The following is a 26966-nucleotide window of genomic DNA, read 5'->3' on the forward strand; positions in this document are numbered from 1 at the left end:
CGACACATGGAATTAGCTAACCTGTACGGAGTACCGAAGTTGGCGTCAGCATTCAAAAGCCGAAGTGATGTTCAGCCATCTACCATTCACATGTCGTGGGCTCTGGTCAGGGTTTCCAACAGCCACGAAATGAAGGCACCAATGGCATGAAATTGGTACCTGGCTAAACTGGCTAGCAGGGAGACTGAAGCTCGATCCAGTCGGGATGATCGTGATCCAATCGGTTTCAACTCCATGTTTCAGGCGTGGGGTGGAAGTTGGAAACTACGAGGTAGGAAATTGTCAATTGTCTTATTTGTCCCAGTCTCCCGAGTAAATATGGCAGGTTCCGGATGGACATTCATTCAATTGCGCTTTGAGTGATTGAATGCCTTGTAGGAGGATGTGGAGTTCATTTCGTTGGCATCATGCCGAATTTCGATGTAATATCCAATATTGAGATTGGATAAACGCTGTTACTTAAGCGAGATATCATCGAACTTGTAAACAAGATCCTATCAAATGTTCAGTATTGGTCGAGTTCGAGGATGCATGTTGTCCACCAACCGTTGAATATCAGGAACCATAAGATCGATCGCCTCGGAGGGCCGGCCAGCCACAGAATCGTACGGAGTACAGGTCGCGCGCCTGCAACTGCATCATGCTATCTGCCTCCTGGCAGCCTGCATGCGACAAGATCCTTGTCTTTACGTACTGTGTTTACTGTTTACCCATTGCTCGGTGGACGGTGCTCTGCTCAGTTCCTCTTCTCGCCGACCCCTGGTGTATCGATTTTCTAGGCGCAGATTGGGCGGGGCCGAAACAGACGCACCGTGTAACTTTAAGTCTCAATGAATAATAGTCGACATACTACGTACATAGACACATATGTAGTATTCTGGATTTTGGATCTGCACTGCAGGATCCATTCTTTCCAATCACGTCTCATCTTTCATGCCAGGGACCACGCAGCACAGTTACATACCCGTACACTGTTCCTGTTATCATATATGGACAGTATATTCCTTTGGACGTAACGGTACGTAAGAACTACTTGTAATAAGTAAGGTACGGCACTACCTAGATAGAGTATGTACACGGTGCAGGTCAGGTAGTATTACTTGGTTTTGAATCGGTTCTTTAACTTCGAAATTCGGATGGAACAACGTTCAGGAACGAGCAGCCAATAGGGGTACCGCGAGTTAAACGACATACTTTGGTTTACCATCGACTCGAAGAATGAAGTTATCAAAGTATCAAATATCAACACCCCTATGTTCAGAGTTCAGACCCATCCATTTATTGCTTTTGGGCTCTGCAGCCTGGAATTTTTGATAGGTGAGCGTTGTGCATATCGGCCATCCTGAACTCCTGGTAAGCAGACATCGACCCATGGGCAGTTTCAGACAGACTCCCTCGTCCTTGCATGGTCGCATGTCGTATTGCCATTGATCATCAGAGTCCCAAAGCAAAAGCTGTATTATGAGTTTCTGATAGCAAAAGAGAAACGAGGCTTGGAAAGTGGATAACCGACCCTTGTGCGTGGCTGCGTGCATTTCCAGGGTGAAAACGTGTCATTTCGATCGTGTCGTTGCTGATGAGCTGAGACGATCGTCGACAAGGAGCTTAGACGGCTTTCATCAAATCATCCGGGACTGCTCGGTTCGGGATCAGAGCTCAGAAGCAGCCGAGTCGATAGTCCAGCTCACAGGGCTGTAGGTGGCTGGTGACTGGTAAGTAGAATTGAAGATTCAAAAATCAAAATACCAGTACATGGATTAACAGGAATTAGGAGTAACCTTCGCTCTCCCGAAGCGAAGCTTGCTGCCTGCTCATCCGAACAAATCCACCCACTTTGTCGATCCTTGTGATAAACGACGCCCCAGAAAAAGTTTGGATCGCGTATTCTCGGTTGAGATTTCCTTTTCTTCTCCCTTTTCTTCCCGAGGACATTGAGCATTTATAATTGTCCTGGCGCCTGCGGACGGGCAGAGGAAGCAGATTGGAAGAGCGGGCTGAACCGCTGAAATGATCGGCGCCCTCGCTACGACTCTCACGAACGCAGATTGCAGTCTTGACTCTCGGTTTTTAAAGAAAAGCTAAAGTGACTAAAATTCGAACAATCAAGCGCTTGCTCCCTTGTCATTGGGCGAGTCGGCTGCGGAATGGACTAGGACTCGTCGGGGAAACGGGCTAAAGGACGCCTCGTTGTTTTGGCGCCGGAGCCTGTTCTTTAGGAAGGCAGATTGGCGCTCGTCGAGGACAGGGGCTTTTTGGAATAATGGAATTGGATCGCGATTCCAAACCGATGAAACCTGAGAGTTCGAAGACCGATCGGACGACGGGCGCGTCTTGAAGCGCGCAGTGTGCCACAAGCCGATGATGGAACAGGGCCGCTGCGCAATCGGTCAGTATTCTCCCTTCGCTTCTCGAAGCTTCCCCCAGTTCTCCCGTATTACCTGTACTGAGGTCTGTCCTCTGCAGGGCCTATCCAGGGCAGAGAGCCTGATAATAATGACCCATATGGATATTCCCTTGTCACTTGTCAGGGACGAGGGGGAGGGATTTCTTGTTTCCGTGCCCGTGAATCAATCATTTTGGGGTATTTGGACCTGAGGCGCTATTACCTGGACAATGCGCCAGGCTAAATGCACTGTCTTTAATTTATGTATTTGTTATACCCGGCTTATTGGCCATATCGAGTGCGTCATCAGCCATGGGGACAATCGGATCAAGTCTTCTCAATTCATTGGTCAACAAAGTCCGGATCTTAGGAGAAGGGAATGTTGCACGACGCACGCCTGGAGTCCTTGACAGTTCGAACAGGATCCAAATCGCATCCAACGTCTGGAGCGGATTCTTGGGATACTTAATTCTTTGGACGAGACGAATGATTTCCTCCCTGCATATGCGAGTTCTGGCATTTGGCCGATCCATTAATCCAAACCCGCTGCTAGTACCCAAACCCACCAACCACCGAAGGGGGTACATCCTTTTTCAATTTCTCTCCGTCTCCTCCTAACTCCCTTTTATTCTCGCCGATTGATTCCCATCTCCCAAGACCTGCAGCTTGCATCTGCACCGCCTGCATATCCGGCCGAGCTGCATTGTCGGACGTGCAGTGCATCAACGAGCCGAGCGAACCATTTGCTCACTTTCCTCCGTTCGTCGCCCTACTCACTTGCTGCCTTTCCGGTTGGCGAGAGTCCCAAGAAGCCAGAGGGATTGGACCTTTAGGTGGTTCATCTCGACTTGTCACGTATTAAGGCCCCCAGAGGGAAAACCAGACAAGAAAGACCAGCCATATGTCGCGCATGTCCCATCCCTAGGACTTGCATTAGTATCCTTCAAAGCCAATTTCCAGCTGCAGCGCTGATTCCATTTCCCTTTCCTTCGGGCCAGTCTCACAAGTCACAAGGGAGGCAGGAAAACCGACCCGCCAAACAATTGAGAGCGGGTCCTTTCGTCTCTGTCTGCCTATCTGGTTGCGGTGTTGCAGGGAAAGTAATTACTGGGTACAGGTTGTCAGTCCAAATTGTGTGGGCAGTTGGTGGTGGTGTCCTCTGGTGTCTGGTGTGCCAGACGTTGCGCACTCTTTTTCTTCTCTTCTCTTGTCCTGGCTCTCCAACAACCTTACACTTCTACTGTACACTGTACGCTCTACACACCCTCTCTCCCTTTCTGTCTGATCTCCAGCCCTTCTCACCCACTCCCCTTCCTCCTCCTCCTCCTCCTCCTCTTCTTCTTCTCCCACCCTACGTCAATCGCTCCGATACCTCCCTCTTCGTTTCCTTTCCCCTCCCCCCCTCCTCTTCCCCCCGCCTACTGACCCTCCCCCAATCACCACATTCGTTTGATTTGATATAATATTCTGTTCCCCAAGGAGGCCAACCCCCGGTTCTAGCCTCGATGCACCGCCGCGTGCCACAGTTGCCGCCTCTCTAAAGTCTAACGCCCGCACATCGGATCGGTTTTCCTGGCTTCTTGCAACCTCCAGATTTGTTTACGGAGGAGATAATTGACGGGCGCTTACCTTGATTCTTTTCCTCGTCACTCGCTCGGCCTGTTGTGTGCTTGTTTCCATTAATTTGTTGCCGACCTGCATCTTCAAATCCAATCGTTGGACCCCACCACCATCGTTTCTGTATCGGACCTCATGCACTCCACCTTCGTTAGGATCTCTTCCTCGTTGTCGTTGTTGGACCGTCTCTACGGAGGTACTGTTGTCAAGATTGTCAATCTGGGACTTGGTCGACAGTAACGTGTGCGTGCTTACGGTGACACGTCCGCCGCCTGTTGCTGTATATACCGCATAGATTCCCTTCTTGATCTCTTTTGCCTCCCCCGGTTGTGTTTTGTGACCCTTTCACGTTGGGCCATCAGCCTTGTGTATCCCCAACTTCCCTCCAGTTATACGCTCAGTCCGTCCTGCCGCATCCCACTGTCACCTTGGCTACCAAATCTCTTCTTCGTGTCTCTCTTCCGCGGGCACATCCCACTTGGGTCCTCTGGCACGCTATGGAAAGGCCGTCTTCTCGTGAACGGCAATGGACGAATCCCGAGATTGTATGTAGACCTCCCTCATCAAAGCCGTTCCGTGAAGATTCGACGTTGAGGACATGTTCCGATGGATATTGTGGCTAATTGTTGCACAGGTCGATCTTCTAGCGGAGATCATCAAAGCCGGAACTGTGGCACCAGAAATCCTCTTCAGATTCGTCCAAGACATCGGAATCCAGCCCAAGTGGGAAGATATTCCGCTTCCGCAAGGTAAATATGCGCCAAATCGACTCTGGAATCCTGACATTTCCGGTCAAGTGTGACTGACAGCATCGATTTGTACAGGACGGTCGCTCAACCAATGCCGACAACTGTTCGATACTCTTCGTGTGCACATCCCGTATAGCGCCCCACCAGGCTTTCCATCCTCTCCATACGGTAGCTCCGGTCCTCTCGCTCGTCCAGGAAGTCCTTCACGAAAACGTCCCCTTGCGCCTGATACCACGGGCCCTCTGCTGCCTCCGCAAGTTACGGGGGGTGGTCGCCCTCTCCAGCCGAAGCCACAACCGCAACCCCATGCGCCACTTCACTCACAACATGGGCACCAACTTCAAGCTCTCCCTTCGCCCGACCGCGCCCGCGCTGGCATCGGGGCTTCCGCCCCGCCGTACGCTCTTTCTCCCGCCCCGCATTCCGAGGCCTCGGGACAGCAGGGTCGCAAAAAGCGCGGTCGACCGACCAAACTCGAGGCGCAACGTCGCGCAGAAGCCGTCGCGAGGGGCGAGATACCGCCAGGACAGCCGCGCTCCGCGAAAAAGATCATGACGTCACCGCCTTCGGGCACTGACGCTTTGCCGTCTGCGGGTCTGTCACCGGCCCTAGGTGGGAGCATCGGTGGGGGTCACCTGTCTGCAACCAGCTCTGCGACGAGTCCGCTACCGTCTGCCGAATTAGGGCAGGAAAGTCCAGCGATATTGGAGCGGCAGAGGTTATCGGATCTGTTCAGGGAAAGACAGCGCGAACTCGACCGCGAGCATGAACGGGATCCATGGAGAGCAAGTCTAGGAGGTGGGACCGGTGTCGGACTAGGCGCAAGTGCTGGGCCGAGTCTCATTCCAACCCCAAATATACCGCACGAAGGAAACGAGCCGCCCGCTGGAGTTGGGCCGGGACAACGAATGTCTCAACCTGGTATGCCGAGTACCGGTGTTGGAGCATCACCTGCAGGTGCTCAAGGACCATCTTCGAAAATGTCCGTGGACGCGCCGCCAGGACAACCTAGACACGAGCAACCTGGTGAACAAGAGCTGAAATCTAGCGGAGAGCAAACGCCACAGACACAACAGGAACAAGGCCAGAGACAGCACCGTTCCTACCGGGATACGGTGATGTCGTAATTGACGACGTGAACAGATACAACGAGAATGGTAAACGCAATGGGATGAGCCGATCGATCACACCTACACTGTCGCTACTGGATCGCACCTCGGATGAGAAGTCACGCAGTGACTCGCTTCGACCCGACGAAATTATGTCTAAACGACCTTTATCCGAGCCACCTACGAACTATTCCCAAGAACCAATCATGACATTAATACCGAGCCACGAACACTCCAACGAATCATACGGGAGCCTGAATCCCCGGCGCCCAATAATGCAGCACCGTCCATTTCATTGGCAACCCCTCCGACGAATGGCGACGAGACAACACACTACGCCTTCACGATTCGATGACGCGGAAACCTCGACCGATTACGACCCGTATCATACTTCTATCACGCCTAATTGCCCCCTTCTAGACAGCAACAATGCCCGACCGGTTCGCGTCGGCGCATGGGGAAACACAACCTTCTGCCTGGGGCTGGACACGCTTTCGAATGAAGAAACCACCCCCGCATACGACCGATGAGACAAATGGATATGGATACGCAGCGATCGGATGATGCGTACAATCGTGAATTTCTTACGCGAATAATGTTGAAATGCCGAATTGCACTTGATGCCGAACCCCTCGAGCGCGTTCCACCACCACCTCTTGTATTTCCTTCCTTTCTTCCTTCTGTCTCATGACATGACGACTATGTCAGTTCGAAGCGACACGGTCTGATTTGCTTTCACATGGTTATACGTTATGAGGATAAAAGTCGGAGGTAATCTGCTGCGTCCGCGGTCTGTTTTCCAGCGGACTTCTCTGCCCGTACCCCGTTCACGATGCTCTAGTGGTCATGGAAATTCCCCTAATGCCGCATTCGACTTTCTATTTGTCACTTCCCGCATGGCGTTCCCCGTTTCCTTGCGGCATTTTGCTTCTGTCTTGTATTTGTACGTCTCTGTACGCCTGTCACGCACGGCGCACATGCCAATCACGCTCCTTGATGCCTCATCGAAGTATGTTTCATCGTCTATGTATGTATCCTATTTCAGCTATGTGTTATCTGCCATGCCGTCATGCTTAACACGGCCGACGACCGCGTTGGGAAATACAGGAATCCCCTCGTGAAGCGTTGTGGACTTTGCTAATAATGACTTTGATTTTCTTATCTTGCTCTTGGGATATCAATGGGTCGGAACGAATCAGGCTGACTCGCGTCACTGATGGATATCTTTTAAGGGAAAAGAGGCTGCATGGGCGGAGGGCTTCGAGCGATTGGATTTTGGACCATTGCATCGCCTTTGCAGTTAGCGCATGTCCTCGCACTGGCGATCGAGCAAGGGTGCTAGGGCAGGATGGAGTCAATCCGTTTGTATTGCCGCTGATGCATTAGAATCGCTGCAGCGAACTATCACAACAATGTGTAATACAAATGCAAGGATTTGACGGGAAACACCTAGGGAACTCGACATTTCTTTGTTCCCCAGTTGCCATGATAGACACTAGGTGAGCCTGTGTAGAGAACGAGCTCAACGGTCGAAGCAGCCAAGTCGATCATTGCATTTGCGACGTAGCACGATATGGTGCCAAAGAGCGATACAATCTCGAAATCAGCGTCACCCCACCCTCACGCAAGGAGTACAAGATCCTTAGCTCCGATCGACGGCATAAGAGGTGTTGCATATGCACTATGCAGCTACTGGATGGCAGATATGTCTGCGTTCTGCAGCCATCCCATTTCCGTCACCATGTGTCCCCCCGCCCAGCACCGCGGCCTCCCAAGGGCGTTTTAATAGAATACACAACATGGAGAATCGTCATGAGCGTCTCCCTATCGTCCTGTATCGTGATAATCTTGAGTATCTCCAGCCACCGCCAGTCGGCACCATTTCCACTGTCCATCTCCAGCAACCTCGAAACCCCAACCATCCGTTCTCTCGGTTCGAGTATTTGGAATCATCGAGCGAGTCCAAGAAGTCCAGCGCGGATTGATTGGTCGCCGATTCGTCTGGCTTCGATCGTTTCGAGATGGGCTGTTAACTGGGTGGCTTTGTGGAGCCGATGGGCGGAGCGGGCCGGGAGGCGGGATGGCCAAGGGACTTGGTTGGCAAATGCTGCAGTTCAGACCACTGCCGGGAGGTGATTGGTTATTGGAGATCGTCAAGCATCCTAGTTGGATGGAATTGATGTTCCAGTGAGTTAGACGCATGCTCGACCTCCGTGAGTAATTAACATAAATCTCTTTGTCCCTGGGCGAGGCAGGGTCTAATATCGAGAACGGATAAGCGTTTTCGAAGCCCTGGGTATGATTCAGCCTTCAAGGCCATCAAGTTCATCCACTGGGAATGGCTGGATCTTCAATTTCAAGAACCATGGAGACTCAACCACAGTCGGTATTCGGGATAATTACAACCAAGTAAATAAAACTCACGGATGATGATTTACAGGGCATCAGGCTGGGGTTTTCGATTTTTTCTCAGACTGAGGTATTTTCATCAAACGACGTGCGTTCCATTATCCTCCACCGCCAACGAATCTCACCAGCGGCAATGCGCAATATCATCGTCCTTTTTCGTCATCCACTGTCAACAATTTTTTACCAGTGCAATTGCATTGTACTTCTGATGTGTCAACATCCAATAACGTTCGGCGCCGAAAGGCCCCAAATTCCATCTTCCAGTGGACGATCAACATCCCGTCACTCATTATCCCACTGATATCTTCCAACTGAGTCAGGAATGTCGTGCAAAATCATAGCTTCCAGCTCAAAGATACTCGCCATCCAGATCACCACATGTTGGTGCGTCGAAAGTTCGATTCGCCCCACTGATAGCGGCGGTCACGGCCCACGCGCTCTGGGACTTTCTCCCAACCCTGATCGCCGAAGTAGCTTCGGTTGCCGTCCTTCGATCGGTCAATGGTCCACTCGGGGGACTTGGCGAACGGTGCAAAATAGTTGCGCGGTTGGTTCGCGTAGAAGCTCGTCGTTGGCCAGGGCTCACCTTCGGTGGGGCCTGAGGGAAGACAAAGATCAGCACAGTGAATAGGTTAACAAGCAACAGGAGGAACTCACCAGTGGTCTTAGTCTTCCTGCCTCTAAAAATGCGCTTGCCATTCTTCCAGGTGGGGTGAGTGTCGACGTCAGAGTTGCTACAGTCGCGTGCCATCTCCTGCGAACCCGCATCGGCCGGCGCAGTGTACGCCCTCATGTTCTCATTGATGGCCAGGAGGATTGACCCAATGGTGGACACACCCTCATCCGTGTAAGCGAAATCAGGAGTGGTTGGGCTGGCGTTCCGGTAAAAGACCCTCGCAGCCGTGTTCGCGTTGATGTCCGCCGCGGTGAAATCTATGCCAATGGTTAATGATAAATAAGCCAATGCGACCTGTTTTTGCACGGGCATTGGACTCACTTGTCGAGCCCGCAGCAGATGGATTGAGCTCACGGTGTCCCAGAGCCGCGCCACTTGCGGGTGCATCAGCGTGTGATGGTTTCATCGCAACCAAGACACGACGACGGGGTTCATATAATCCGTAGGCCTGGGATCCACCGCTATACTTGCCCCCGTTTGGCATAAATTTCTTGCGATGGGTTTGGGCATGGCGGGCATCTTCCTCGTCATCAACTCCCAGCTTGATGCGCGTCTCAAGAGTGTACTTCTTACTCTCGGCGATCAACTCGTCATTGGACAGTGAGGGTGGCATAATGGGGTGGCCTCGTGGGCCACTATGCGCTGGAGTCATGATGGTGCGATTGGGAGTGAACAGATCGTGGATGGTGTTATTCTCGGTGCGGGCACAAGTGAGGATGGCAGTTGCCGTTTCTGTCCTGGACTTGCCAGTATATTCTCGGGCTGCGTTGATGTCGACAGTCAGGTGCTTAGGCGATTTGACTTCGTTCTTTCGGGTTTCTGATGGAAGAGATTTTGCAACCTCAGAAATCACATTCCCTTTGGTTGTGGTTGGTGGAGAGGCGCAAGGAGTGTAAACGTTTGCGTTGTTGTTGTCGTCGGGGGCTGTGAATTGGGACAGAACCACCCTGTGGAATTGACTCTCGGTTTTCCCATCGTTGACAGGACGACCCAACTCATGGAAGTTAACACGCTCTGAAGAGCCTTCACGGCATGCAGGACCATCGACAAGTGTGAACGCTGAAAAAGGTTAGAAATGTTTGCTTGAGATTTTGGACAGAACAAGAAAACTCACCTGAGCCGCTGTGCTTCACAGCTCCGATTTCCGATCTGGCATAAACAAATGGATCGTCTTGATGGGCTACCTTGCACGGGTAAAAGCTGGCCGGATTCCCCGCGATTTGCCCGTCCATGGAGAGGGTCGCTGACTGGCGATTCGGCAGAATTGGGTTGGCAATGTACGCACCGTGGCGGCGGTATTGGGATGCGACCTGGCCATACCCAACGGTGTAGTGACCGTTGGCGTCAGAGTGTCCATTCCAGTTGCGACCCCCCGACCTAGGGCCACAACTAACTGCAACACTCGCAGGGACCAAGTGGTCCCTGCCGTTGACAACCGCCGCCTCAAACTGCATACACACCACCCGGAAGTGGTTCAGCGTTTCGTAGACCACAGGTTGAAGAAACTCCTCCTGGAGGACGATCTGTCGCAGTATCCCGTCGATCGACTGCTTCTCGTAGGAGTACTTGCCGGCAACCAGCCATTGGTGGCCAAGCCAGGCGTGAGCTTCAACGTCCCCATTGGGTTGAAGAACCAATGTTAACTCCCCGACCGCGTTCCCTGTCATGTAGGGTAGGATTTCGGGCCCGGGAATCGGCCCTCGGAACACCGTCTCGACCTCCTTCAGATGTGTCTCTCTGGAAGGTACAGGCTTGCGCTGAGGTAGATCCGGAAAAGGTGGGAGCTCAATGTCGAGCTGCGAACGTTTGGGCTTCGCAGTTGTCTTCTTCTGGGCTTGGCGGGCTGTCCGAGCCACTCTACATCGCTCAGAGCGAATAGGTATGGGGTTTTGGGTACCGATTCCAAAGTCGGTCAGGGTTATAGGGCCGCCATTGTCTTCGAGTGCAGGTTAGAAACCATTCAATGTCATTTGGTTATGACGTTCTTACCTTCGAAATCGCTTGGCTTGATCGGCCGATACTTTCTCTCAGATTTCGGGAGAGAAGTGGCAGGGGTTTGATGGGAGAGGCCAGTTAGAAAGACCGTGGACATTTTCGGTGCTGGGCTATCAAACCGATGGTCGTTGGCAGGCCGATTGAGCTTCTGGAAACGATCCATGGCGATAGAAGATCTGGAAATTCATGAGCGGGCTCTAAGAATTCAAAGGCTGATTTAACAGTGAGGACCAAGGAATCATCGAGAGTGATGGGGGATGAGTGAGGTTGAACGGTTTGGTTGTGCGGGTAGGGCAAATGGTGAGATAATGATGGGACGAGGGAAATCGGAAGGTGCAAATGATGGGACTTCCCCACGAAGCAAAGGGTGGAATTGGATAAGAACATGGGAAATGTGTGCAATTGTGATAATGGAGGAATTCCACTTAGTGCGTAGCTGAAACTAGAGAGCAAGGCGAGAAAGTGGAAGTATGAGAGTGAACGGGGTTCGAACGAGGAAGTGAAAAAAAGAAGCACGCCCACACCGACTTATCTAGTGGTTCGATATTGCTCGGGAGGGTGAGTGGTCATTCCCAGGCAACTCGAGGATGCCCGAACTAGTCTTGAAGGTGTGGGCAAAGTAAAGGAAGGGGCTTCTATCAAGCGAGAAACAACTTGAGGGCGTGTATGTATTTGAACTGTAGGAGTAAATGCTGGAAATGCGCTGAACCGGACGTTCCAAACGAAGAAAGTGCGATGAGGAAGATGTTGAAGAGAAAATAAAAAAAGCGGAAGAAAAGGAGGAGAAGAAAAGGAAGAACACGAGAAGAGAGATCGGGAGGAAGGCGCAAGGAAATAATGGAATTGAGAGCAATTGAACAATTGCGCTGCATTCACTTGGTTCAATATATCACTTTCAGTTTCAACCTAGCCTGACCTGATAACTTGATAACTCCATTACAGGAGAGAGCTAATTGGACGGACACCATTCAATCGCCGCATCTAATGAATTCACCTGCTCCTCCACTCGCTCCATGACTTTCCAGCGTTCGAAATTCGGTGTTATCAGTCGCATGGCATCGGGAATTGTGCAAGCAAGCCGGACAGATGCCAAACTTGCTCATCCAGGGGGACGCTTTGAGTGTCGAGGAAAGATTCCGGCAAACGCTCAATGCTGGCGATATATACCATTATTTAGAGATTTGTCTTTATATTGGATCCAGGCCCCGCTGAAGGCCTCCCGCTCTGGCGAGATACCCAGTTGGAGCCAGCCCAGGTTTTGTTGTAACCAGAAGCAAGGCTAAACCAAGAGGCGGCGCATCAGCCGGTGTAATACTGACAATTATGCGTTTCCTCAATCTGTCCATATTAATGATGAGCCTGACTGTTCGAGCTGTCAGTATTATGGAGAACCGTCAGTTAGTCGGTGGACGTCGGTTGTTGATATTATCGTGCACGTGATTCTGTGGCTGGGACGTGGCAAAGAATTTTGATTGGACATATTTAGTGGGCCCCATACCAAAAGGTGGCGTCCAATCAGAATCCCTGTCTTCCTTCCTCTTAACAATTTTTGGGCGACGGAAATTTTGAGCCTCTATCAACACTTGTGATATCCGATATCGTCTATAACCTCCATCGCCTGCTGATACTCCCCAACCTGATCGTATATATTCATTGCAATTCCCGTCGCGATGAGTGAAGAAGAAGCACCCGATTCACGGGTCTGTATTGGAGTTTCGTTCGGAAACTCCTACAGTTCCATCGCCTACACCGCCGCTGTAAGTACTCGACTCAAGGACATGGTGATAAGGTAGATCTGACAGTCTATCTAGGATGGCAAAACCGAAGTGATTGCAAACGAGGACGGAGATCGACAAATCCCTTCGATCTTGTCGTACGTTTCTGGCGAGGAGTTCAATGGGAATCAAGCCAAGGCACAGCTTGTGCGGAACCCGGAAAACACTGTCGTGTGCTTCAGGGACTTCCTCGGTCGAGAGTATGTATTGCCAGTTCTCAAAGGCGAACCAGAGACAAAGCTGACGAATGTAGGTTCAAGGATATCGATCCCACGCCGTGCCACACCTCCGCGCACCCAATCTCGCAAGATTCGACCATCGCCTTCAACATCTGCGATGATGATTCGGGCAATGCGCATCCAGTCTCGATATCGACGATAACAACCCGGCACCTTGCTCGACTCAAGGCGTCCGCCTCGGATTATCTCGGTCGTAACGTCACGCATGCCGTCCTTACGGTCCCCACCAACTTCACACCGGCACAGCAAGAGGCGCTGAAAGCCTGTGCGGCGGAAGCCAAGATTTCGATCTTACACTTTATCCATGAACCGATCTCCTCGCTCTTGGCATATGATGCTCGATCGCCCGACACAGCCTCTCCTTCGGACAAGAACGTCGTGGTGGTCGACATTGGGGCCACTCGCAGCGACGTCACCGTTGTGGCATCAAGAGGCGGCATCTACACCATCTTGGCGACTCAACATGACTACGATACTGCCGGCACGCAGCTCGATAGCGTCCTGATCGACCACTTCGCGAAGGCCTTCCTGCAGAAGCACAAGACCTCGACTGACCCCCGCACGACACCCCGGTCGCTCGCGAAGATGAAGCTGGAGTGCGAAAACGTCAAGAAGCACCTCTCCCTCAGCACGTCCGCCACCTTCTCCGTCGAGTCCCTTGTCTCCGGCCTCGACTTTACCCTTACCATCAACCGCTCCCGCTATGAGCTCCTGGCCTCCAAGCACTTCCAAGCCCTCGGCCGCCTCGTCCTTGCCGGCGTCACCAAGGCCGGTCTGGATCCCCTCGACGTCTCCGAAATCGTTATGGCGGGAGGCTCGTCGCACACCCCGCGTATCGCCTCGGCCATCGCTGCGCTGTTCCCCGAGGAGACCCGTGTCTTTTCCCCCGCCACCGACAACAACGCCGTGAATCCCTCGGAGGCCGCGGCCCGTGGCGCCGCCATCCAAGCGAGCTTGATCGCTGAGTTCGAGGAGAAGGACATCGAGGAGTCGGTCCACGCTGTGGTGACGTCGACGCCGCATCTTGAGGCGACGGTGGGCCTGGTGGGCGCCGGCGACAGCTTCCTGCCGGTCGTCCTGAAAGACACGCCGGTGCCGGTCCGGAAGACGGTGACGGTCGCCGCGCCGAAGGACGGAGGCGATGTCCTGGTGCGTATCGCGGAGGGCGAGCGGGCGATTGACGTGACCGTCGCGGAGAAGGTGGAGAAGAAGACGAACGGCGCGAAGACGGACGACGAGGATTCCGACGAGGCCTCCGAGTCCGATGATGAGCCGGAGGAGATCCGGAAGGTCGTCTGGAAGGCGACGAAGCCGGTCGCGGAGGCGGGCGTGGCGGGCGTCAAGAAGGGCGGGAAGGTCGAGGTGCAGATCTCGGTGCATGCGGACTTGACGGTTCATGTGCAGATTCGCGAGGTCGGAGGCAAGGGTGGAGTGCGAGGGACGGTGGAAGCGTCAAGTTAAAAGTTGGGTAGGATCGATGGGTTAATGAGTCGCTCTTTTGCACATTTTTTTACGACGTCGTACAGCATAGAGGTTACAGGTCGGCATATGGACACCCTGGACGAGCAATTGAAGAGTGTTTCGAGAAGTAAATATTGGACGAGTGGTCATGAGTAGTTGGGGGTTAAACATGGGATCGAATTGGTATATCGTGCTTCTTCGACCAGTGCAATGCTTCCTAAATCCTACAGCCGCTGATACTCACCATCGAAGCGAATATGATAGAACACGAACCCATTTGTGCATTGAAGCATTGGCATCTGCCTACCGAATGTATCCCAGCATTTTGGCCTCATCCACCGTTCAGTCGTTCAGAAACTTCCCCAGAGTAATGACCCTGTCCGGGAGTAGCTCGCCTGCGTAATCGAGCAAGTCTCTCTGACCATACAGCTCACCTACCACTAGGACAACGGCTTCAATAGTGAATAGCGTGCTAGGCTCCAGCGGCTTGAACGGCTGCCGAAGCGGTGGTGAGCCTGTTTCGGATGGTGCTATGCCGTCAGTGGAAACCTTCGGATCTTCCGACGTCAATGCCGTCGGTGGTCTACCGCTGCTTGAATGCGCGGCTGCTCCTGATGATTCCAGTGTGGTTCCGTCGGGGATCTGTGCAGACTCTTCACCAGTAGTATTGAGGCCACCCGAGGTGCTATCTCCTCCAACAGTTTCTGGTACCCCCTTCTCGTTAGCTGCGGAACGGACGTCTTCGCCCTTACTCGAACGCTCCGCGTCACCTTGATCGTGACCAGCTCCTACAGCACGATCCATCTCATCTTCCCGCGCATCATATTGCGCCCTCGCAACCACCCCCCTCAACTTCACCTCCAACCCCTTCTTCGCCACCTCTCGCAACCCCCCCACCTCCTCATACCCCAAACACCCCACCTCCCGAATCCTCGCCATCAGACTCCACACCCATACACTAACCTTCTCCTCCGCCACCGCCCGCTTCCCCAACAGCCGCGCCATCACCGCCTTGAGCATCCGAAACACTCCCTCCGTCGACATCAGCGCCACCACCGTCCGCACCGCGCTGGGGCCGCTGTCCTGGACGATCGTCTTATACGTTTGCTTCGCCGGCTGTCCGAAGATCAGCTCCTGCTGTAGCTCTGTGAGGCCCCGTAGTGCGTCCTTGGGCGGTTTTCGTTGTAGGAGTTTCCGCAGCTCGAGGAAGCGGATTAGGAGAGAGGTGCGGAGGAGGGCGCGCGCTTGGGTGGCGGGGTGGTGATGTAGCAGGTCGCGGGGGATCACGGGGCCGAGTTCGGGGCGCGCGACGTATGCGCCGTCGGTGTAGAAGCCTTCCGTGTCCGCTATCTCGTCGTCCTCGTCCTCGGGTTCGGTGGGGAGGGGTGCGGAGAGGAACGGCGGGATGCCCCCGGCTTCAACTCTGGAGAGTCAAGTTAGTGGTTATGCTAGAAAATATGGACGGCGCCGTACATACCGTACCGAACGAAGATACTGCTGCGCCATCGTCCCCTCCTCGTCGTCCGGGTCCAGCGCGTCCCAGATCCCCAGCGCGGCACGTTGCCCGTAGTGGAGGTCCATGCCGGAGACGACCCGCGAGTCGACGAAGGATGCCTTCTTCTTCTTGGGGTCGCGGCGGGGGTCGCGGGGGGACGGGTCGGGGGAGTCGGAGTCGGAGTCGTCGCGTTTGCGTTTTGGCGTGGATTCGAGGGACATGTCTGATGGTGAAGGTGCCGCGATTATATTGGCTAAGCACTATGTTTTCGTAGTCGAGACCGCTGGTGTTGTCGCCAGTGTAATACTGTATTAGACTGTAGTCTCATGAACAAAGAAGAAACCTGGTAAGCAAAGGTCACTGAAGTCAAGACCATAGAGGTAGCAATGGTTGGTGTAATTATGTTGGATCCTGTCTGCAGTCTGCACCTAGCATCGTGGACTAATCGGCCTGAAATTTGGGATATGGAACCCCCAAGCGGCGAGTTGGCATCACGACGCGTCGACGCGATCGAATTTATGCAATATATTGACGAATACAATCACCATTAGAGTCATTTAAGCCAAGCAAGTCCAAGTTTATTGATCGAAGTCTCAATTGCCAAGTGTCCAAGACAACTTCCGGTCTACTATAAAGATACCTGATACCTTATCAAGAATAACGATGTGTAAAGTGATATTAAGCAGCGTGTGCTCTCATACTGCTATCTAACAAAACCAAGTCATGCGCCGTCTCTCCAAAGTTCAAACCCATAATCCCATCCCGATTGTTCATACCGCCATATCACTACATGCTCTCATCTCCTCGCCGGGAAGGCCACTCAACCACTGCACATAACACAGGCCTCCTTGTTCTCGATACTGCACTGCAGCGCCTCATCAGCATAGATGTCGCCCTCGCGGTCCTTGCTGTCGCCCTCGCCATCCTCATCTTGCTTCGGCTTCGCCTCGGCCGCTTCAGAGCGGTCGATCAGCTTCTCCTCGACCGGCTCCCCCGACGGATCCGTGCTGAGGAGCTTCGGGCTGTCGCCCTCCTCCACATCGGCCTTGAACTCGGGGTTCTTCAGCGGGTCTTTCTTGGTGGCAGGGGAGGAGGATTTGCTTTCGGAGGTGGGGGGCGGGGTGGTCGAGGGGGTGGGGACGCCGTTGGAGGTGGTCGTGGGCTGAGGCTTCTGCATGTACATGGGCTTTGGGATGGCCGCCGGAGAGCTCATGGTTGCTGGAGAGCTCATGGAGTAAGGGGTGCTCGCCAGAGTGCGCTTCTTCATCGCACCGGGAGTGCGGGCGACGTTGGTGTCGGCGACCTTGAGTTGCTCTTGGTCGACGGTGAACTGGATCGGAGCGGAAGCAGCCATGGTTCGCAGGTAGTACATGCCGGTCTTGAGGCCCATCTTCCAGCCTGCGAAGTGCATGCTGGTGATCTTGCCCATGGTAGGCTCCTTCATGTGGATGTTGAGGGATTGAGATTGGTCGATGAAGGCACCACGGTCCGCGGCCAGCTGGATGATTGTGCGTTGAGGGATTTCCCAAACCGTCTTGTACAGCAACTTGAGGTCATCGGGGATGTTGGGGACGCGTTGGATGGAGCCGCCTTCGGAGATGATGCGGTTCTTCATGTTGTCGGACCACAGACCCAGGTCGACAAGATCCTTCAGCAGCCACGGGTTGACGACTTGGAACTCGCCCGCCAGGACACGGCGTTGGTAGATATTGGAGGTGTACGGTTCGAAGCATTCGTTGAAGCCCAGAATCTGGCTCGTGCTGGCAGTAGGCATGGGAGCGACGAGCAAGCTGTTGCGGACACCGTACTTCTTAATCTCGTCCTTCAACGCGGCCCAGTCCCAAAGATCTGTGGGAGTGACGTTCCACATGTCGTATTGAAGAATGCCTTGAGAGACGGGGCTGCCCTCGTAGGTCGAGTAGACCCCATCCACCTTAGCAATCTCGCAGGAGGCGGTAAGCGCTGCGTGGTAGATAGTCTCGAAGATCTGGAGGTTGAGCTTTCGAGCCTCTTCAGAGTCGAAGGGCATGCGAAGGGCAAGGAAAGCATCCGCAAGACCTTGAACACCGACACCGATAGGTCGATGGCGCATGTTGCTGTTGCGAGCCTCCGGGACAGGGTAGTGATTCACGTCAATGGTCTTGTTCAAATTCCGAACCACAACCTGAGTGACTTCGTGCAGCTTCTGGAAGTTGTACTCTCCACGAGCGATGTCCACACAAGTTGGCAGCGCGATGGAGGCCAGGTTGCAGACCGCGACTTCATCCGGAGCGGTGTACTCGATGATTTCAGTGCACAGGTTGGAGCTGCGGATGGTGCCCAAGTTCTTCTGGTTGCTCTTTCGGTTGCAAGCATCCTTGTAGAGCATGTACGGGTTGCCAGTCTCCGTTTGAGCCTCCAAGATAGAGTACCACAACTTCTGAGCACGAACGGTCTCACGACCACGTCCTTCGCGTTCGTATCTGTAGAGAGACGTTAGAACAATAATCAACAAGACTACCGTAGGACGCTTACCGCTCATAGAGCTCCTCAAATTCGTCGCCGTAGACATCGGCAAGGCCAGGAGCCTCATTGGGGCAGAACAGGGTCCACTCGCCATTCTGCTCAACTCGTCTCATGAAGAGGTCGGGAATCCAGAGGGCGTAGAACAAGTCGCGAGCACGGACTTCCTCTTTGCCGTGGTTCTTTCGAAGATCCAAGAACCCGAAAACATCCGCATGCCAGGGCTCGAGGTAAATTGCGAAGGCGCCAGGACGCTTGTTGCCACCTTGGTCAACGTAGCGTGCAGTATTGTTGTAGACCCGAAGCATAGGAATCAGGCCGTTCGACGTGCCATTGGTTCCACCAATGTACGATCCGGTAGCACGGATCCGGTGAACATTAAGACCGATGCCACCGGCAGTCTTGGAGATCATCGCCGAGGTCTTTAATGTATCGTAAATACCTTCAATGCTATCTTCCTTCATATCGATGAGGAAGCATGAAGCGAGTTGAGCCATCGGAGTTCCTGCATTGAACAAGGTAGGCGACGCATGAGTGAAGTACTTGTTCGACATATAATTGTAGGTTTCTATCGCCTTCTCGATATCCTCGCCATGAATGCCCACAGCGACACGCATGATCATGTGTTGAGGACGCTCGGCCACCTTGCCATTGATCTTGAGGAGATACGACCGTTCCAATGTCTTGAACCCGAAATACTGGTAGTTGAAATCTCGATCATAGACAATGGCAGAGTTGAGCTCGTCTGCGTGCTTCATGACAGTCTTGTATGTCGATTCGCCAATCATGGAGGCGGGCTTATTATTCTTGGGGTTCACGTAGTGGTACAGGTCTGAGATGACAGCTGAGAACTGCTTCTTGGTCTGCTTGTGAAGATTCGATACTGCGATACGTGCAGCGAGGACGGCATAGTCTGGATGGGTGGTGGTGAGATAGGCAGCGGTCTCAGCGGCCTGAAAATTTGTTAGCGTGTTGCACCAATTGCCCCCTAGATGATGATAAACTGACCAAGTTATCGAGTTCAAACGTGGTGACGCCTTGGTAGACTCCAGATATGACCTTCTGGGTGATGGCTGCAGCGTCGACATGATCGGGGTCGAGACCATAGCACAGTCTCGAAACACGAGCAGTGATCTTGTCGAACTGAACGCGTTCTTTGCGTCCGTCTGAAGGCTGGTCAGTATAGGTTCATCTCAGACGGTATTCTACATCCATCAAGTCCAGATTTGACCGTATATCGGAGGATATCACGCTGGACTGGGCTAGACTTACCTCGTTTGTAGACGAACATGTTGAATGATGATGGGATAAAGTGTTCGGGAATGGACTCAAATTCTCAAAGGCAACAATAGCCTGATGATCAAGAAGGAATTGCAGTGTGGACTGGAAGCATATATTCCTGTTGTTAGAAGAGGAGTAGCGGTGAGATGAGATGTAGAGAGGGAAGGGAGTGTTGTGGTCGTGGTTGCGGTGGTGGGGCGGAGGAGTTTTTGTAGGAGTCGCTGCTGTGTTCTGTTGTCGAGTGGACGCACGCGTGAACGCGACTTGGAAGATTTGGACGCGACGAAGCTCGGACTCACACGGAGTTCCACTTAAGCTCGAGCTTGAATTTGTAATTGGCCAGATGTCGAATCGGGTGCATCATGTGATAGTCATGTAATATAAATCCGACCATCTCGGTTTTTTAGTAAGCAGGCGTGACAGGTTTTTTGTCCAATTTCTGCCTCAGGTTTTAGGGGCCAGCCTCCTCTGCTCAATCAGTCCATCCGAAACCGAAGCCAATACAGACACCGGACACACACAGTCGACAGCACTTGGTCACAGGACTAAGTCGAGTTCTTGCTCGATAGTGATGTGCATTCAATCTTATGCTCTATACTATTGCTTTAGTCTATTCCTAGTCTATATGCCAACCCCTGTTCAACTTCGAAGAAAGCGCTCAGTCGTCAAATGCAATGCTGTGCTTACCGCGACCTATCGTAAAGATGTCTTCTACTCTGCCAACTGACAAGCACACCCTGAGGTCATTGTTCTAGCGTCCAGGTAGATCTTTCGGGATATCCCCAGTCTCCCAATGTGAGGAGGGCTTTATTGGCACCGGCATTAATGGACAAGTTCCGTCAATCGTATGCCTTGAGCGTGCTGGAAAACGAGTACCCATCCGAAACAGAGCCTCAGCTCTTTTTCGTGATCTCCATCCTAGAAATTTCCTTCAGTACAAGTCATCATGCTGTCCGGTCGGCACTCACAAGAATATGTTATCTCTCTCCGCCACCCCCTCCGAATCGACCGGAATGTCCCTCACATCGAACATCTTTCGGATCCGCTTGATGCACGCGATGTCCGCTCTCCTCCGCTTCTTGAAGCAGAAGTAGCACCGCGTCTTCGCGCCGATCAGGTCCTGCAGCGTCGCCTGCAGCAGCGGAAACGCCGGTTCGAAGTACACGCAATCGGCGGCGAGGACGACGTCGAGATGCGGCGGGAGGAGGGACGGCGCCGGCGCCGGCGCGCCCCAGTTGTACTCCACAGCGGTGACTAAGGAGAGGCCGTTCAGCTCGATGTTCTTCTGCATGATGGGAAGCATAACGGCTTGATCGGTGATGTAGAGCGGGCCTGAAGTTGGACATCCGGTTGCAACTGCAAGCCTGGCGTTCGCAAATCAGTCAAGTCATCCCATGCGTGTTTCCATGCAAAGATTGAGGATTTGGTTCAAACCCTGTCAGCCCGCCTCCTGCCCCCAATTCTAGTCTGCAAGCAATTAGCGACGGCCTCATATGATCGGTGGTGCGAGAAGACGTACATTGAACAGCCCTCCACGAGCTGCTTGTGATCCAGGATATATTCGGCCAGGACCATGCCGGCCGGCCACATCTGACCTCCGCAACCGCCGGAGAGATCCTCATAGAGCTGTAATGGTGCTTCCAAGCGGCCGTCGAAGTCGACCTTGCTGATCCCAGGCGCTTTGTTATCCCGGATGGGCACTAAATCCTCGCTAAATCCGAACGGGAGGGGAACGTCGTTATTTTCCATGGCTTCATCTCCATTCCGAGCCATGTTCTGTATTACTTAAGCCTCCGTCGTTGAAACTGCAAGGTTAGAGGCGAAAGTTGATCAATGAGCTGCGTGGAAATCGAATTTTGATATGGGCCATTTCAGGCTAGCCGATCCTTTTGACAGGGGTCCGCTGTATCGGAAAATAAAGAGCAACCTCAGATCTCCAGTCTATTCGAGATTAGCTTGCTCCTCTACGCTCACAGGTTCAGTCAGGTCTAAACCTCGATGTTCCCATTAAACGAATCTCAATGATAAAATGACTATACTATAAATCCTCACCACCTCTTTGCGATGCGACCACAACCCCATCGAATGCGCCCTTTGGCGCGGACGTTTCGTCAAGCTACCTTCTCACATACCGAGCTCGAGGGCTTGCAATCTCGACGAGGATTCCGATCGCCTACAACGGCTGCGCAACCGCTCCTTCGACCTACTCGAACCCTCTCACCTCTTCAATCCCGAATCTCCCAATGTCGATATGCCTCCACAGGACGTCCCGAATTCACAGGACGTTCCGAATTCGGGAAGGCGTTCGCCTACGACCTCACCCGGGTCATGCTGGTCGGTAGCATGCTGTTCGCGTCGGTGTTCACGGTAGCTTATGCCGTCAATCACGGTCGGCTCGAGCGTGAATTCCCCACGCCCGAAGAATGGACCAATTGGACACGCTTCCTCTACCGGACAGCGCGAGGAAGGGAGATCCCCGAGTCGAACGACCCCAAGGTCGCGGACTGGGGCCGCGCGTTCGAAAACTATAAAGCCGCGCTCGAGCGGTTGGAGGACCCGGAGAAGGACGGCCAGGGTCTGGTCGAGCTGGCGGAAGGAGGGTTATATGTGCCGGGGATCGGAAAGGCGGGCTTCGACCTGCAGAACAAGAGCGAGCCGTGGCGTCAAGGGTACTACGAAGTCCTCATGGGACTGGCAACGTCCGCCGAGCATCTGGACGGATTCGTGCTGGACAAGAAGAAGCATACGTACGTGCCGGAGAAATACGTGGTTGGGCCTAATCACCCCGATGCACGGCCACTGCCCCCGTGGATCAAATCCGTTCCCCAGGAGCAGGACAGCGAGGTGGCCGCTCCGCCCGCGGAGAACTACTACACGAAGATTCTTACCACCACGGGGTTTACCACCAAGCAACGGCTGGATGCGGCAATCTCATACGCCGAATGGCTGAACTTCAAAGATTTACGAGACAGCGCACTGGAAACCTTACATTGGGCACTCGACATCGCCTGCACCTCGCTTCCCCGGGCTCAAGACGTCGTCGACCGAGAGAGCGGCATCATCCGCGCAAAAGCCCCCGTCGTTACCGAGAACATCATCACCGCCACCACCGCCCTTGGCGTGCACCAGGCCCAAACCGGCAACGCCTCCGCCGCGCTCGCCATTTTCCTCTCCGTCCTCCGCGCCGTCCGCGCCGCTCCACACGCTGCGACGGTTGTCGACAACACGGAGATAAAAGCGGCGCCCACGACCGACGTAGGGCTCGTCGCCGACACCATCCGGCAGTTCCTCGCCATGCTCGAGGAGCGGCCGTATCCGCCGCCGCCGCCCTCCGGCGACGAACCGTACGCGCGAACCGCAGACGCGGAATGCGCCGAGGCAGCGCTGTTGGTTTACATTGGGGAGATCCTCTTCGCGTCGTCGCCGTCAAAACACCTCGAGGGCATCCAGTGGACGCGTAGCGGGCTAGAAATGGCCGAGCAGAGCGCGTTCGATGCACGGTTGGAGCTGCCGGCGAGGGCGAAGGCGTTGGACTGTGCGCAGCTCGCGGTGGACAATTTGAAGACGATGGTTAGCAGGCGGGATCCTGGAACGGGTGAAAGTCCTGCGCCAAAACCTGGGTGGGGGGGATGGTTTCAACGCAACGGGGGTGACGCAGTTTCGGTCGCACCAGGGGATGCGATATCGCGTCATGAACAGGAAGAGAAAGAGCTATATAAAACGCAGGCGCGGTTTGATAGGTTGAAGGACACGCTGGATAACAAACTGCGGAAGAGTCCAGTGCTGAATGTCTTCTTCTAGATTTCGCGCTCGGAAGGCCGAATGGGAGGGGGGACTCGGTGCCACCACAGCTGCTCGAGTCATACCGGTGAGGATAGTCGCCTGGTTTGTGTCATCGACGGTTTCTTAGGAGGCGTGTCAACTCGACCATCTCCACCGGCCGATGCATCATAAGGAAGCCCACACGCGAGATGCATAAATTCATGCAGCTTTCGAAGCGTGATCAACATGGAGTTCTACCCGATCATTACAACCCGGAGCGATGGGTCGTCTTGGCACTGTTCCACCCCCCTCAAAATTAATATCAGGAGATATGAGTCGGGACAACTTCTCTCAGCTTTCGGCCGTGATGGTCGTTACTAATTGGTGACATGCCAGGCATGGATGGCGTACAGGCGTAAGTTGGTCGCTTGGCGCGACAAGGGACCTCTTGGGGTTCGACGTCGCCGACTGGGATTGGTAAACCATTCCACTGCGAACGATATCATTACATGTTCACATAATCTGGATGAGATTGCTTGGAGTATGTATGAGGTGTAAGGCAACGTCGTCTCCACGTACGTCTATCTGGGTAAATTGGAACCCTGTGTAAACACTGTAGTGTATATAAAAATGTCCATCGGCAATGTCAGTCCTGATTGCTCCTCTCCTTCCATCTACCAAGTCTCCAAAGTTCTCCAAGTAGACGTCTATTTAATCTGATTTATATCTCAGTCCTCTGACCGTCGATTTTTACATGTGCAAAAGCAGGAAACGTGCTGCACAGGCCGAAGCTCTTGTTACGGCTTACCAGATGGGTTCTCAACAGCGACTATACAGCGCAGTCGATGCGGACCAACCTCCTACGTATAGCGATCCGCTAGGAGAACCATCGGCGCAGATCTATGAGAATGATCTCCACACCAAAGCGAAGCACGTGGAATTGGACCACACCCAAGCAAGGAGCCCGCCGAATGCAGCGCACGGCGCATCTACCGGACCAGTTGGCGTGCCCCTAAGGGCTGAATGTACGTCTATCCGCACGATTTCCCTCCAATGCGCAGGTTAGCTCACAGTCCTAGGTGGATCAGATCGAACCGCCCGGCGGAGGTACATCATGCTGGGACTCTTCGGAATTCTGTTTTGCCGACGGAAGCTGAGGAAGTGGTCCGGCCGGAGGGAACGCAGATATCGCGGGGTGTACCACTGGGTGGAAAGCTCGCTGGCCATCGCACTGGTTGCGTCGATGCTTAAGGCGCTTGTGAGGCGGCTATGAAACGGCACAATCTGTTAACGACAATGCAAAAAAAAACATTGGATGGTTGTATAATACATGATCCTCTATGTTAAGGGAATTTCAAATGCCAACCCATCTTGAATATCTTCTAATGATTCCTCAAATTTTAGACCTGCCACATGTAGCTCCACTTGCGCCGTTGAGACCACCGCCTCCAGCGTTTCGGACAATACCACCCGCATTATCGAAGCAGTCCCCATACCCCCATTTCACCGCTATGGCTCTAGCATTGTCGAGACTGGCCACCTTTTACAGCGTTTCCAGCAATCTGGTGTCGTCTCGTTTGCAGAAGAGAGCCCCTTTGCGACCTGAATGATACCATCGTAGATTGGACGTCAGAATGGAAAACCACGTCCAAAGCCCCCATTCCATGCAGAGCTTCCTCGATTTCTTCCCTAGGGTTAGAAACCGTTCGTAGGTGTTGCACGTTTTCCACAAGAACATCCGTAGATAGACACCGCGTGGGGCATCTCTCTCCGACTGCGCTTTTATGGATATCCCTCTGATCACCGCAAGTTCGGCATTGCACCTAGGGTTCTACTTCCAACCCGAATGTTTCATACCCCATTCAACCGCGCTGAAAACATCATCGACAATCGCCTTCGGGGGGCAGGATGGCTCGCTTCCGTCCAGATAGACGCCCGTCTTGACGAGAACCGAGTTCCAGCTCGTCCCGTTCGGCGACTGGTAATTGTTGGCGCCGCGGATGTCCGACTCTACTTCAATATTAGCAAAGTCCGCGTTTCGAACAGGATTCGGATTCGCGACAACTCACCGGGATTGTCACCGATCATGTAGACGTTCCGGAGCCCTTCCAGTCCGCACCCGGTACCCGCACCGAGCATCTTGCCCCGCCAGCTGCCGAGGACGTTCTCAGCGAACGTGTAGGTGAGCTGGGTCGGCTTTCCCCAGACTTCCTTGTGGAGAATCACACCATTGCCCTCTCCACCAGTAATGCTCCGCCAGAGCCCATCCAGAGTCTCTCGGAACGCGCCTTGCCCGAGGCGGGAGAGATGCCATCGCGCCGCCCACCAGAGATCGGGATTGCTGAAGTACAAGGGCGGTTGCCCGTCTTGTTGGTACCCTTTGTTCGGCAGGGAGGGGTGATTGTTCAGCGGCGAGGTGGTCCCGAGATAACCTTGGTGGGAGAGCAGTAGGTCGGTCACGATCGTAGTGTCTAAACCCCAATCGCGCGGATCGTTGAAGACGAGGATGCACGTACACCGCAGGTGGTTGCGCAGCGCCGCGTCTGACCCAGGGGACAGCGCATGCGGGCCACGGTACACGGGCGCCGGCAGCGGCCGCGAATGTTTCCGATAGTACTCCAGCAGGTGCTTGGAAAACGGCCAGAGGTCAGGATGTGCGGCGTAGAGATCGCCCGGTGTGATGACGTTCTTGAAGCCATAACTCTCCGCCACCTTTCGACACACGTCGCCGCCCTCCTCGCCGCCAATAACCAGCACCGCCTCCCCTTTTGCGTCGCCGTGCCCTTTGTACGCTTCTAGCGACGCGAAGGGGGTGTGGCTCTGGACGAAGTTCGCGAGGTCGAGCGGGACCTGGAGCTTGTCGCTTAGCTCCGCGACGCGGGCCGCCTCGCTGGTGCCTCCGCCATTGGTAAGGAGGATGAATGGGATTTTCTGAGACTGTAGAAGGGACAAGGCTTCGCTCGCGCGGGGGATGGGGGTCGCTGCTCGCAATAGAACGCCGTCGATGCTAGGGGAATGGGTTAGCTATGGTCTCTTAGGGAGAACGGGACGACCGTGAACGTACTCAAACACAAAGGCAAAGTCGGGCACCTTCGACGGCGCGGAAGCCTTCTGAAATGATCTATACACTGGAGGAACTGCTACGGGTCGGTACGTACGACCGGCAGGTCGCGATACGCGTCCGGAGAACAGCAGCGGACTCCGGAAGACGGTCCGGCCAAACGAGACGCCGGGGGCCATGGTGGCCACGTAGAGAGCGAACCGGAAACAAAACGAAGGCGGGAAGATTGTCTAGAATTTGCAAAACATTACGGTTGGTTGGTACACTGGGGGATGAGCTTGAAGTTTGGTCTGGCCCGCTGTCCCGCACCTCCAGATAAAGGCGGAGGGAAGACCCCACTCGTATATCAACCAACGTCCATCATATATCTAATATCACCCATCCAACACAACTCTACAAGTATTGCGAAGGGGCGTGATACCTTTGACAATCAAATTAGTTTAGATAAGTAA

At 53.7% G+C, this 26966-nt stretch overlaps 9 protein-coding genes across 9 annotated transcripts; 4 read left to right on the top strand and 5 right to left on the bottom strand.

The window, feature by feature from the left end:
• Positions 1–4497: 4497 nt before the first annotated feature.
• Positions 4498–6388, top strand: P152DRAFT_475810 (uncharacterized protein; the record flags this gene model as incomplete). Its single annotated transcript, XM_033681443.1, has 4 exons — positions 4498–4545; positions 4635–4749; positions 4825–5731; positions 5893–6388. 4 exons carry the CDS (start codon positions 4498–4500, stop codon positions 6386–6388), a joined length of 1566 nt encoding a protein of 521 aa, XP_033531875.1.
• Positions 6389–8266: 1878 nt separating this feature from the next.
• P152DRAFT_516122 (uncharacterized protein) lies at positions 8267–11101 on the bottom strand (the record flags this gene model as incomplete). Its single annotated transcript, XM_033682929.1, has 5 exons — positions 8267–8865; positions 8925–9200; positions 9265–10002; positions 10058–10879; positions 10933–11101. The coding sequence occupies 5 exons, from the start codon at positions 11099–11101 to the stop codon at positions 8639–8641; spliced, it is 2232 nt and encodes a 743-aa protein (XP_033531876.1). The 3' UTR covers positions 8267–8638.
• A 1420-nt stretch (positions 11102–12521) lies between these two features.
• Positions 12522–14680, top strand: P152DRAFT_421436 (actin-like ATPase domain-containing protein). The gene is made up of 3 exons (XM_033677166.1): positions 12522–12695; positions 12750–12913; positions 12967–14680. The coding sequence occupies exons 1-3, from the start codon at positions 12609–12611 to the stop codon at positions 14411–14413; spliced, it is 1698 nt and encodes a 565-aa protein (XP_033531877.1). The 5' UTR covers positions 12522–12608; the 3' UTR covers positions 14414–14680.
• A 205-nt stretch (positions 14681–14885) lies between these two features.
• P152DRAFT_516124 (uncharacterized protein) lies at positions 14886–16309 on the bottom strand (the record flags this gene model as incomplete). The annotated part of the gene is made up of 3 exons (XM_033682930.1): positions 15891–16309; positions 14979–15836; positions 14886–14928 (listed from the first exon to the last, which is right to left on the bottom strand). Exons 1-3 carry the CDS (start codon positions 16127–16129, stop codon positions 14886–14888), a joined length of 1140 nt encoding a protein of 379 aa, XP_033531878.1. The 5' UTR covers positions 16130–16309.
• Positions 16310–16468: 159 nt separating this feature from the next.
• On the bottom strand, positions 16469–19861 carry P152DRAFT_460755 (uncharacterized protein). The gene is made up of 4 exons (XM_033679986.1): positions 19683–19861; positions 19419–19576; positions 18423–19363; positions 16469–18370 (listed from the first exon to the last, which is right to left on the bottom strand). The coding sequence occupies exons 1-4, from the start codon at positions 19699–19701 to the stop codon at positions 16729–16731; spliced, it is 2760 nt and encodes a 919-aa protein (XP_033531879.1). The 5' UTR covers positions 19702–19861; the 3' UTR covers positions 16469–16728.
• A 313-nt stretch (positions 19862–20174) lies between these two features.
• On the bottom strand, positions 20175–21485 carry P152DRAFT_484052 (uncharacterized protein). Its single transcript, XM_033681980.1, has 4 exons — positions 21211–21485; positions 21126–21158; positions 20660–21055; positions 20175–20609 (listed from the first exon to the last, which is right to left on the bottom strand). Exons 1-4 carry the CDS (start codon positions 21462–21464, stop codon positions 20585–20587), a joined length of 708 nt encoding a protein of 235 aa, XP_033531880.1. The 5' UTR covers positions 21465–21485; the 3' UTR covers positions 20175–20584.
• Positions 21486–22088: 603 nt separating this feature from the next.
• P152DRAFT_383048 (uncharacterized protein) lies at positions 22089–23159 on the top strand (the record flags this gene model as incomplete). The annotated part of the gene is made up of 1 exon (XM_033675771.1): positions 22089–23159. A coding segment is annotated over one exon (1071 nt), but the record flags the coding sequence as incomplete, so codon positions are not given.
• Positions 23160–24207: 1048 nt separating this feature from the next.
• P152DRAFT_451344 (uncharacterized protein) lies at positions 24208–24726 on the top strand (the record flags this gene model as incomplete). Its single annotated transcript, XM_033678221.1, has 2 exons — positions 24208–24478; positions 24533–24726. The coding sequence occupies 2 exons, from the start codon at positions 24208–24210 to the stop codon at positions 24724–24726; spliced, it is 465 nt and encodes a 154-aa protein (XP_033531882.1).
• Positions 24727–25115: 389 nt separating this feature from the next.
• On the bottom strand, positions 25116–26902 carry P152DRAFT_105853 (HAD-superfamily hydrolase). The gene is made up of 3 exons (XM_033673577.1): positions 26518–26902; positions 25523–26460; positions 25116–25463 (listed from the first exon to the last, which is right to left on the bottom strand). The coding sequence occupies exons 1-3, from the start codon at positions 26691–26693 to the stop codon at positions 25285–25287; spliced, it is 1293 nt and encodes a 430-aa protein (XP_033531883.1). The 5' UTR covers positions 26694–26902; the 3' UTR covers positions 25116–25284.
• Positions 26903–26966: the final 64 nt, after the last annotated feature.

This window comes from Eremomyces bilateralis, assembly GCF_010015585.1.
Source record: "Eremomyces bilateralis CBS 781.70 unplaced genomic scaffold P152scaffold_19, whole genome shotgun sequence".
Classification (NCBI taxonomy): domain Eukaryota; kingdom Fungi; phylum Ascomycota; class Dothideomycetes; order Eremomycetales; family Eremomycetaceae; genus Eremomyces; species Eremomyces bilateralis.